The 12,466-nt window shown below is 47.8% G+C and overlaps 1 protein-coding gene across 5 annotated transcripts in view; it reads right to left on the bottom strand.

Annotated features, from left to right (window-relative positions):
- The window catches only part of UBE2F (ubiquitin conjugating enzyme E2 F (putative)), a 75,154-nt gene continuing 62,688 nt past the window's right edge, over nucleotides 1-12,466 (bottom strand). For all 5 annotated transcript variants that reach the window (XM_024243630.3, XM_063713191.1, XM_024243632.3 and 2 more), the window contains 4 exons: nucleotides 12,026-12,083; nucleotides 10,385-10,417; nucleotides 6,657-6,719; nucleotides 1-1,307 (listed from right to left, as the gene is read on the bottom strand). In XM_024243630.3, the coding sequence (XP_024099398.1) occupies nucleotides 1,257-1,307; nucleotides 6,657-6,719; nucleotides 10,385-10,417; nucleotides 12,026-12,083 (205 nt within the window). In that variant the 3' untranslated portion in view covers nucleotides 1-1,256. The remainder of the gene's footprint in view (nucleotides 1,308-6,656; nucleotides 6,720-10,384; nucleotides 10,418-12,025; nucleotides 12,084-12,466) is intronic.

Genomic DNA, 12,466 nt, shown 5'->3' with positions numbered 1-12,466 from the left:
TGAAACTAGACAGACATTTATTTTGTGTTTGATTTCACTGGTTCAAATGTCTACATGCTGGAGTAAATCCACTTGCCTCTCTTCAGGGCTCTTCCTCTGCAGTACATTAACCTGGCCGAGGATGGCGTATGCCACTGTTGACTCCTGGTCCTCCAAGGCCTAGGAGGCTCACCCCACCGGCAGGGCCTGGAGCCATAGCAAACTCAGAAGAAGGCCACAGGTACAGTCTCAGTGACATCAGACATTGGGCTGATTCCTGAGGCATCGCTCCTGTCTCCCAGGACAGCAGGGTCTGGCGCTCTGATAAGCAGCTACCAGGTCACAATCACATGACCACTGCAGACGCATCAACCCCAGCTGGTCCAGGCTCCAGCCAGTTTCCTCTGGGCAGCATGTGAGAATGGGCTCCCTGCCTTTTTGTTTTGATCATCCAAATCTAGCTTCAAAGGGCTCCAAAATGTCCTCACCACATCTGGACCTGAAAGCAAGAGCTGATTTTTAAGAGTGAGATTCTCATTGCATTTGGACAAAATGAATAATGTGCCTTTCATATTTTCTTTGTATTTCTCTTCAATAGTTGCTTGACCCAACATCTTTCTGTCTGCTCTATACAATGAAAATACAAACTAAATGAGAATAGAAAAAATAATTAAAGCATTGAATTGTACAAATTACAAATCTGTTCCAAAATATACTTACATTAAATAAAATACGCATTTCAATAAGAGATCTGCAGTGAATGACTCTATGCATTCTGGGAGGCTTCACAACATCTAGGCAGGGCCAACATTCGTGAAAGAAGCTAAGAGATTTTGCATCCAATCACAGTTTGTAGCGGGTATCTTATTGCCAATCTGCGAGTTACACTGAACACATCATTAGCATCGCTTGTGCAGAAAACCAATTTTGTTTGGGAAAAGGGAAAGCAAGCCTGGCCTCAATTTTGAGTTCATTACAACTTCTTAAGAATTTCACCAACAGCCTATACAGTACAAGTTCAAAAAAGTAAACATGTTAAGGTAAGCAGACAACTCTTCAGAAGCCCAAACACATTTTCTTGCTGTATTTATGTTGAATTCTCCATCTACAATGAGCAGTCATGAAGATGGTCTTCTTCAGGGCAACATGGTCACAGGACTGGGGCAATCCAGGGGACTGAGAGGGAGCATGAGGACGGGAGAGGGGGCTACCTCTTGCTGTTTCATGTTAGAGACAAACTGTAACACAGTCCATGGGCCCGCAATCGTCCCCTTTTATCATCTGGCATAACGTTTGATGTAGTCATCCACTTTATTCCGGAAGTCCTCCTGTGGAGTAACAGCATTGGGGACAGAAAGAAGAACAGGAGGAGTGAGTGAGTGAGTGAAGCAGCGCTTCAGGGACAAGTCAGATCCACCGGCACCAAGGTCCCCTGTGGTCGCCAAGGTGGCAGAAGGACCGGGACCTTGCAGAGTCTGAGTGCCATTTTGCCCCGACCTGGGTGCCTACTGCACGCAAGACACAGTGCTGGGTATGTTGAGGGGGGAGCACGTGGAAGGCCTGAGTGGGAGGGACTCTAAGGGGGCACCTATCCCTTCTCATTTTCCAGATGGGGAAGGTGGAGCCCAGAAAAGTGTGGTCGAGGTCACAAAGCCAAGACTCCTTTGGCCACAGTGGATGTGAGCCACAGCTGCTCCTCTCAGGAAGACCCTTGTTTCTGGATTTGTCTTCCTAGAATGATTTCCCTGGATGCTGCTACCTATTTAAAATGTGCCTGCTCTTCACAGCCCATGTACAGCCCCCCGTCTCTTCTGGGCAGGATTACTACCCTGCCCAGAAGAGAGCTGGGTGTGCCACAGAGCTCCACCCTCATGCATTGAAATGAAGGTGGACAGTGACCAAAGGCGGTATGGACCTAGGAATCACCCCAGGCCAGTATGGGTGGAACAATCTTCTCAGATCTGGGCCACTGTCAGGTTTGTCCCTGGATCTGGTCTCTCCAAGGTTAGGAGTAAAATCCCATGGGACTGTATAAGCCATAAGAGTGACTTGGAGCTCTTAACCCTCTCACTCCTACAACACAGCTGCTGGGTCTCTGATGTCCCTGCAGGATCACACTGCTTCAGTCCCATCAATGCCATGCAGCCCCCACTGCACAGGGAACACAGCACAGTTACCACAGTTCTTAGTGGGCATGAGTTCCATTTCCTTAGCTAAACCTCAGCCCTCCTGTCTAAGCCTCAGTCTAACCTGTTTGCTGATTCCACTGCATAATCTCGACACCTGGCAATGTGCAGGGCATACCCTGGCACTCGATGTATACCTCACTGCTGCCGCAATGCCCTCTTGCAGGGGAGACCCTGCCTGGAGCATGGTCCTGGCCAGCTGGGCACCAGGTGCCTGCCCTCCTGCCACACCCTTTAGTTAGCATGGCAACCCTTTCCGGGGCGGGCAAGTTCCCAATTTGAAGCTATGGATATGGCCCCATGACTTGCTCTGGTCTCAGGGTGAGAAAGTGGAGTGCTCTGAGTCTACCCAGGTGCCTCTGCCCTGCTAACTGCCCTATTTGTCTACAGGATGGCGTTTGGAGCCTCCCACATGGGCCTTTACCCCGCAACAAAGAGGGGCTGTGCAGAAACCCTGCCTGCCCTTTTACAAAACCTTCTCAAGGCCATTTCCACAGTCCCCAGAGCCAGACAATACTGGCAGCTCACAAGGACCCTGCAAAAGCTTACAGGATGTAAAATGAAGACCCCATAAATGCCCCTGCCTCTCCATGTTCTGGAGGACAAAAGACGCCATGTACTCTTAGTCGCCCTGTTCACCTCAGCCAACATAGAGCCCGGTGTCCATGCCTGCAGGAGGCCCCATGCTCCAGCAGGCCCCATGCTCCAGCCTCTGCTGCCTCCCTCCTCCTCTCCTACTGCAAGGGACACAAAGCACAGGGCCCAAGTGAAAACCACAGACTCTGGAGCCAGATGGAGGTGGGTCCAAGTCCTGGGCTCTGCCTCCAACGGGCTACTTAATCATGGCAAATCTCAGCTTCTTGGCAGCTGTGTCGTCAGCAGCAAAACAGGGATCATAATGGTATCTGCCCCAAGGGGCTGTCGTGAGAAACAAGTGCACTCTGTGTCAGGTGCATGGAAGCGTGCCTGGCTCCTCCTATTCCATTCCTCTGACGTGCACCAGTCATAATGGCCTCTTTTCTCTGCCCTGAGCTCCACAGCACGTTTGCCTCAGGGCCTTTGCATTGGCAGCCAAGGTTTTCTGGAGCGCTCCTCTCTCACCACCCAGCCCTCTGTGGCCCCCTCTCCACCTCACATGCTGTGTTTGTTCACCTATTTTTTTTTTAATTTTAATTTTCATATTATTATTTTTTTGAGACAGAGTTTCGCTCTTGCTGCCCAGGCAGGAGTGCAATGGCGTGATCTCAGTTCACTGCAACCTCCACCTCCTGGGTTCAAGCGATTCTCCTGACTCAGCCTCCCAAGTAGCTGGAATTACAAGTGCCTGCCACCATGCCCAGCTAATTTTTTTATTTTTACTAGAGACGGGGTTTTACCATGTTGGCCAGGCTGGTCTCGAACTCCTGACCTCAGGTGATCTGCCCACCTCAGTTTCTCAAAGTGCTGGGATTAGAGGCATGAGCTACGGCATCTGGCTGTGTTTGTTCACCTATGCTCTACCTCCTCCTGCCGGAATGTGTGCGCCACAGGGACAAGGACTGTCATTCCCACAGTCATCCCGAGCACTTTGCACCTCCCTTGGCACCTAAGTGGTCACCAGCCAAATAAGTGATGAACGAGTGGACATAAGGACGCGGCGCTCACCAGCTGTGACTATGACTCCGCACGGAGACGGGGATGGGGCGGCACTGCTTAGGCTTCATGTGGAGGCATCACTGTTTGAAGATTTTAGGTCCATTTTACTGGGGCTAAAAGTGTACCAGTTGCAAAGTCCTATTTTATACAAATCAGGAATATGAAATCTTATTTCATACAAAGAAAGGTAAAATGGAAGACATCTCTCCACCTGGAGCTGTGGGAGTGCCCCTATTGCCATCACTTTCTATCTGATAAGGCTTGGTCCACAAGGGCTAGTCCTCGCCAGCAACAGCAGACAGGAGTGCCGCCATGAATGCCTGCAAGGGGTTGGCCAAGGGGCACATTTGCCCAGGGCTTGTCAGCGCAGTACCAAGCCCAAGGCTTTACCAGACAACACAAGCCCATCAGGACCACCGACGGATGGCAGGGGTCAGGGACTGACTGCCCCCATGGGGAGCTGTGAGCACAGGGCTGCCTCACACCCCCGCTACTTCTCTTGAGGACCCCTGCTGTTCCAGCCCTCAGGACAGAGCTCGCATCCTCGGCAGCACACCAGCCTCAGAAGATGGCCTGCTCTGCCCGCCTGGTTGCACTGCGCCACTCCCCGTGCCCACTGTGCTTGCCACTTGTTTCGTGAGTCTGAGCAGGATGCATGCTGGGTGGCACTTCTCTTGTCTCCCTGTTGGAGGTGCTCCTGCCCACTCTTTGGGGCCGTGGTCAGGCAGCACCTCCTGGGCTCAAGACTGTAGCGAGGACTTGGCAGGGCACATTTCAAATGCCCTACTTGGTCGTGGCACATAGTAGGTCTAACTAACATTAACAGAAGCCAAGGCGCTGAACATTCAGCACGATGTCTAGAACTAGCTAGAGGGGTTTTAGAACTGTGTTCAAAGCTACATCAGGTCGGGTGCAGTAATCACTTTGGGAGGCTAAGGCGGGTGGGTCGCTTGAGGCCAGGAGTTTGAGACCAGCATGGGCAACATGGTAAAACCCCCTCTCTACTACTAAGAATACAAAAATTAGCCCAGTATGGTGGCACACGCCCACAGTCCCAGCTACTCGGGAGGCTGAGGCACAAGAATTGCCTGAACCCGGGAGATAGAGGTTGCAGTGAGCCAAGACTGCACCACTGCACTCCAGCCTGGGTAACAGACTTTGTTTCAAAAAAAAAAAAAGCAACTTCAGCCAAGTGAACAGTGGTGGCTGACCGACTGCCACAATGGCAAGGCTGCCATAGGGAATCTGGTTCAGAAAACGGAATGTGAGGTTCTACCACCAAATCCAGCCAGAGCCCCTGGCCTAAGCTGAGCTACCTCGACGCCAGCCACACATGGCCTGCCTCTGCAGGCTCCTGCTTCATGTGCTTTGCACTGGGCCAATGGTAAAGTCATTTCAGACCCCCTTTCCTGACAGCACTTCCCCTCCTCAAGGCTTGTATGCTTTCTTTTATCAGACAGTTAAAACCACTGCTGTCTTGCTACTCAAACACAGTGGAAGGTGACATTCAGCAACTATAATTCTTTCAGCTTGGGTTTTGTTATACTTTTTTCTTCCCAGTGAGTTTTAATATATTGTTTCTAGGTAAACGGTCTTCCTTAAACAGGTGTCTTACTGGAAGACCTCAGTGTGGCTCCTGAAATGAATGACTGATCATTTATGCACTGCATTAGAGGAAAAAACTTTTTAGAAGTGGAATTGAAGATTAAAAATAATGAATAGGGTGAGCTCTCTGAACCTTTACAAGCTCAGGGTGCTGCCCTAAAAATTAAAAAAATAAATAAAAATTAAAAACAGTAATGAATAGGATCTCATTATTTTTGGGTAAAAATCAAAGTCAAGTGTGTATGAATGTGTATGAGCTCAGCAAAAGGTGTGGAAGGGTAAGGTGGGCCGCTGGGGGTCAGGAGGGTGCTAGTGGGTGTGACACCGTCCCTTCTCCTTCTCTGTTCCTACTATTTATTTATTAATGTATTTAAAGATAGGGTCTCACTCTGTCACACAGGCTGGAGTGCAGTGGCACAGTCTTGGCTCACTCAACTTCCCAGGCACAAGCAATCCTCCCACCTTAGCCTCCTGAGTAGCTGGGACCACAGGCGTGTGCCACCATGCCTGGCTAATTTTTGTAAAGACAGAGTTTTGCCATGTTGCCCAGGCTGGTCTCAAACTCCTGAGCTCAAGCAATCTGCCCACCGTGGCCTCCCAAAGGCTGGGATTACAGGTGTAATCACAACGCCACCATGCTAGTGCTATACCTGTTTTAAATTACTCATACTAAATTCCACTAGGAAATCACATCAAATAAAAATCACTTCTCGGCTGGGTGCCGTGGCTCATGCCGGTAATCCTAGCACTTTGGGAGGGCAAGGCAGGAGGATTGCTTGAGGCCAACTGTTCAAGACCAGCCTGGGCAACAAAGCAAGACCCCATCTCTACAAAAAATAAAAGTAAAAAAATTAGCTGAATGTGGTGTCATGCACCTGTAGTCCCAGCTACTCGGGAGGCTGAAGAGGGAGGATCACTTGAGCCCAGAAGGTGGAGGCTGCAGTGAGCCACTACTGCAACACTGCATTCCAGCCTGGGTGACAGAGTGAAATCTTGTCTCAAAAAACACAATAAAACAAAACAAAAAACAAAAAAACAAACACACACCAATTCTCTCTAACCTTGGGTAAAGCATTTTCCTCAGGTTACACACATTTACTATACCATATTGTTTGCAAATTGCTTTGAATTCCAGCCTTGAATCCCACCACTCTCTTGGTGGATAAATTTCTCATTTATCCAGTCAAGAGACAGTAGTAATCGTCTTCGTGACAAGTACATCAACCTAGAATAAGCCTGTTACTGGCTCACCTTGTCCCGCAAATGATGTTCTGCAGCTTCAATATTCAGTGGATCATCAAAATTCAAAAGATCCTTAAAAAGAGAGAAACTTAAAGTAAACATTGGAAGAATTGCTTTTCTGCTGTTAAAGTCTTCATTTTATGGCACAGTAAGAGAAGTCTAATTAGCAAATGGTAGACCAAACTGGAGAGCTGAGAATCCCACTAAGAACTCAAGTGCTTGTGATATCAAAGTATCGAACATGTGGGTATTTTTTTCAAAATGGTGACTGACAACTGACTGAAAGAAGTCAGAGATATGTTGACATGCAGTTCTACAAAGTTTGGTGAAGATGGAGTAAATTGCAATCGCATTCATTTCTAATGCTATTTGTGATAACTAGAGAGTGAAAACCACTATTATTAAGCATTTCCAAATAAAAATCCCCTTCTTTTCCATAAAAATTAACTTTTTCTTTTGTTTTGTGATTAACAGTTTTGACTTTTTGAGCCCCTTTCCTGGACTTTCCTTTCTCTGCTTCACCAAGCCTCCCATGCACAGCCAATAGGGACGATGTCTAGAACCCGAGCAAACTGCACAGCAGTGTTGCTAGGCTCATGTCCCCCAACTCAGGAGAGGGAGCCAGACCCATTCTCCCCTAGAAAAGCACTGCAATGGCTACGCCCCTCAGCCCCAAGAAGCACTCTGGACTTTGGACCAAAGCCGCATCTTATCTTCACACGGCTAACCCCTCTTGTTGAGAATCAGGGGGCTTGCCTGGCTGGGCGCGGTGGCTCACGCCTGTAATCCCAGCACTTTGGGAGACTGAGACGGGCAGATCACCAGAGGTCAGAAGTTCGAGACCAGCTTGGCCAACACGGTGAAACCCCGTCTCTACCAAAAATACGAAAATTAGCCAGGCATGGTGGCGCATGCCTATAATCCCAGCTACTCGGGAGGCTGAGGCAGGAAAATCGCTTGAACCCAGAGGCGGAGGTTGCAGTTAGCCAAGATGGCGCCACTGCACTCCAGCCTGGGTGACAGAGCAAGACTCGGGCTCAAAAACGAAAAAAAAAAAAGAAAAAATCAGGGGGCCTCAATTTGTCCTTATGATGAGTCATGGCTTTCCAACGCAGGCTGTAGGATGGATCATTGTCAAGACAACCATATTTCTCTTCAGGAATGATGTTAACTTTGGGGACTATGTTCCTGGAGATTAATATGGCTGTGACCATTAAAATGTTACAAAATAGCAAAGAAAAACTGTAAATCTCTATAGCCATTCACAGTTGGAAAATTAGATTCCAAGTCCTAGAAAAAGGCAAAAATGTAAAGTACGTATTAGATAAAGACTGTTATCAGACACACAGAATTTCTTATCTTCTTTACTGTATGTTAGACCTAAGATAAATGAGTTGATCAGAATAACCATTACAGACTTAATTAGCAAGTTTGATTGGCTCTTTTAGAATTTACTTAGAGCACTGAGAGATGGGGAGCTAGTGTGGCTGCAGCAGATTTCTTTAAAAAAAAAAAAATTTTTTTTTTTGAGACGGAATTTCGCTCTTGTTGCCCAGGCTGGAGTGCAATGGCGTGATCTCAGCTCACTGCAACCTCCACCTCCTGGATTCAAGCGATTCTCCTGCCTCAGCCCACCAAGTAGCTGGGATTACAGGCGCCCGACACCACGCCTGGCTAATTTTTTTTTTTTTTTTTTTTTTTTTTAGTAGAGATGAGGTTTCACCATATTGTCCAGGCTGGTCTCCAATTTCTGACCTCAGGTGATCTGCTGGTCTCAGCGCCTCCTAAAGTGCTAGGATTACAGGCGTGAGTCACTGCGCCCAGCCAACAATTTTTTTTTTAATTCCAAGGAGCCAGTGTTTCTTTCCTCCCATTAATTCCCCTGCAGCAAGTCACCAGTCAAAACCTATTCAGAGCCAAGTAACCTGGGACAGACATGGTGGGCTCTAGAAAAAAATCATCATGGTGGCTGATGATAATGACGGCATATGGGCCCCTAGAAGGGCCTGAGTTCACACCTTTGGCTCTCTCAATCAAATCTGGAGATGCCAACGCTCAATATTACAATGGAGCACAACTGCCAGACAGATTTCAAATTAGGCTCCAGAAATAAAACTTCATTCACTTCAATAAAAAAGCCAAAGACAGAAGCAGAACAAAGTGGCTGAGACCAGCAGAAACTGTCAAGCCCAGGTCTCCATCAGGTATGACCTCCCATGGAGATTCAGGGAGATCCTGAAATCACTGGAAGTACTTGGTTTCTCTGCTTGTGTGATAGACATTCACCAGCTAACATCTGACAGAAAGACAAAAGGTGGGCAGGGACTCAGTTTAGTTTGCTCTGCTTTTGCTGCTTTTGCTCAGTTTAGGCTCTGCTTTTGCTGAAGATAAGAACACTGTGCCCTCAGATGACAGGACAAGTAAGAACAGACCCGTCCCTAGTTTAACTGAGTCCTGCAGGTGCCTCTGCTGTAGGCAACAGCCAGTGACCCACATGACACTCGGCCAGGAGGATGCTCGTAAAACAGCCCGCTGGCCTGGGTGGACTATCCAAGATCATAGAGGCACCTTAGGTTTTATAAAAGTAGCAAAAACTATTTTTTCACAAACAGATCTCTGAAGCTTATTTCTTTAAAAGCGCCTTTATGAATCGAAAAGTAAAAATTCAAAGGAACGTATAATATTGTATAAACAAATCCAACCAACAGCTTTTGGCTGAGTCCATTTAGCCCCTTCCTGCCCTAAGGCCATTGTCTGAGAAATGCTATTTCCTGAGAACAGCAAACTTCAGCAGCTCATCACTGACAAAAAGACAACAACTCTGAGGTTCTGGACTCGTGAAAAGCCCTCAAGGCTGGGTAACCACAAAATCATCCACCCCAACCAGGACACTTGGGAGGTGACAGGGCCACTCCCTGGGCTGGCTAGTGTAGCCACAGGCACAGACGTGGACTGGGCCAAGTGAACCCAGGGTAACAGCCACCCTGCTGGAAGGGGCTAAGGCAAGTGGAACCAGCCTCATCCCCTAGAAACCAGGGTCAGCCACCTCAGCAGGGCAGAAGTGAGACTGCTGTGGCCCCTGCCCCAGACAACCTCCCCACATGTCACTCCAAAGTCCCCTCATTCCCCACCTCACTGTTCTACTTCTGACTCATAAAAGAGCAACAGAAAAAAGGGGTAACTATGTAACTATTTGCATGGTGGGCTATTTTTTAATTTATTATTTTTTTTTAGAGACAGGTCTTGCTATGTTGCCCAGGCTGGTCTTGAATTCATGGGCTCAAGTGATCCACCTGCCTCAGTCTCCCAATGTGCTAGGATTACAGGTGTGAGCCACCATGCCCAGCCAGCATGTTTTTTGGGGGGGTTTTGTGTGTATCTGTTTTTTGAGGCAGAGTCTCTGTCACCCAGGCTGGAGTACAGTGGTGCAATCTCAGCTCACTGCAACCTCTGCCTCCTGGGCTCAAGCAATTCTCCCAACTCAGCCTTCCAAGCAGCTGGGACTACAGACGTGTGCCACTATGCCCAACTAATTTTTCTATTTTTTGTAGAGATGGGGTTTGGGCCTCCTGGACTCAAGTGGGGATCTGCCCAAAGTGCTAGGATTACAGGCGTGAGCCACTGTGCCCAGTCCATGTTTCATTTTTTAACATGGTTTTGTGTTAACCTTAACGCAATGTCTAAAACCAGCAACAAGGAAACTGAGAATAACTTGGGATTTTGATCACTGTACTTACAGTAAACAAAGAGTTTAATCCCCAAACGACATCCTGAAATAAAAAAGAAAACAGAAAACAAGTTTTAAGCCAAAGTGCACCTAGTCTTTTAAACCCATGATCAAGAAATATGCTTTGTACTGTATCAAAACCTGTCTTTAGCATGGTTTGTTTTTCTCAAGATAGAAAATTAAAATAACTTCTCTTCAAGTGTAACAACAAACTCTGGAAAATTCAAAGAGATGAGCAGTCTCAGGTAGTGAATATAAAATCAAAGACAGCATCAGCCACCCTCCCAGTCAGACCTGACAAGCCCACTCCTGCACGACAGGGCCCGCAGGCCAGTGTCTGCACAGGGGCTCCACCTTAAATCACCTCTTACTTGTTACCACCAAATATGGTTCTGACTTCTAAAAAGTCACCTTCAAAATAAAGTCTGTTGTTTTTACATCTACTGCCTCTTGTGGTTGTAGATAAGTTAATTACCCCTCATCCTATTAAGTTTTCTTAATGATTTTGCATTAGTTATTTAAAGAATCATAGAAGATTCACAATTCAAGGATCAGAGATTTTCATTAAATAAAACTGAAAGCCAGAGTTGTTCTATCTGTACTGACCTGCCATCTGTGAATCACAAATTCATTCTCCATTTTCCTCTTCATCAACTCAAGAGTTTCATCCTTTTTAGGCCTGTTCTCATGCTCCTCCCCTACTTTTTGCTAGTTGGTAATTTTATTTGCCCTTCTCTGTTTTCTCTAGTCCATCAATCCATCCACCCACCCATCCCTGACCTTCCGACGTGAGCCAGGCCTAGGGTTGGAGTGTGGATGAAGGTGAGCCCTCAGCCTGAGGAAGGGGGATGTACAGATGGGCAGGTCAGCAGGCCAGCACTGTTCACGAGACGTGTTCCCCAGAGCACCCACCCTGGGAGGAGAGGCTCCAGAGGCAATGACAGCCATCTGAGCCCCAGGGGAGCAGGAGTCTGCCAGGGAGAGGGCTGGAGGAGAGGGCCACCTTCCAGGTAGAGGCACGACCTGCAGAGGGAAAGTTCTGAGAGGGCAGGACATTTCTAGAGCGTGGGGAGAGGCTAAAAAAAGGCTGGGTGGGCTGCCCATGGTGGCAGAGACTACAGCTCAGAGGAGCTGGGTCAGGACTGCATGCAGTCTGCAGTGCTCCCTGATGCAGGGCCAGGGCCAAAAGCCCCTTCCTGTGCTCTTCCCCTAGGGTACCTGCCTGATGTTAGGTACCCAACACCTGACAGTCTTCTCTGGCCATAGGGAGTGGTTTACACATCAATTTGCTGCTCCTTCTCCAACACCTAGTGGCCAGAAGAGCTCAAGACATCCCTGTTGAATGAATGGTGGCCATGAGGTTTCCTATGTGGCGGGTGGTTTGGCTGTGAAGCCTGCAGTTTGGGCTCCTATCTCTGGTTCTAGAATGGTGCCTGGCAAAGCCAACAAGGATGCTCATCTGGCCCAAACTGACTGAGGTCAGTGACTGGCTAAGTAGCCTAGGCAGCAGGGAGAAGAGGAGGCAGGGTGTGTCCGGCCACTGGTGTGGATGTGACAGGCAAGGACATGTGCTGCTTTCTCAGGAGGCTGGCTACTGCAGGGAGAGGACCACAGGGACAACTTATGATCAAGATCAAGGCACAGACTCTACCTTTAATGTTCTTGTGGGAGCCCAGCCAGTGCCATCAATTGAATGTTCTCTCAGTAAACTGAAAAAGATAAACACACAGTGGTTAGTAAGGAGCAGCCACAGGTACCCTGCAGGCTGCCAACCAGTCCTCTCGGTGTGTGTTTTGTCTTTATTTATGCCATGCAGGAGCTCTACTTTTTATTAAACCCATCTTTTCCTCTGTGGCTTCTCAGTTTTCTCTTGCTGAGGAAGGCATTTCTACCTCCAAGGTTACATACATATTCAATTATAAAGTCTTGTGTTATGTTTATCTGTTTGTTGTAATACTTGACATGGAAGTTTTAGGCTGAGGAAAAGCATGTTTAAAACAACACACAAAGAACATTTGTCAATTTAATATTCAGAAAATGACAATGGTGGCTGGGTATGGTGGCTCACGCCTGTAATCCCAGCATTCTGGGA

Source organism: Pongo abelii, chromosome 11, assembly GCF_028885655.2.
Source record: "Pongo abelii isolate AG06213 chromosome 11, NHGRI_mPonAbe1-v2.0_pri, whole genome shotgun sequence".
Classification (NCBI taxonomy): Eukaryota; Metazoa; Chordata; class Mammalia; order Primates; family Hominidae; genus Pongo; species Pongo abelii.
Note: the sequence above shows the minus strand (reverse complement) of the source record. Positions and strands in the feature narration are given on the sequence as shown.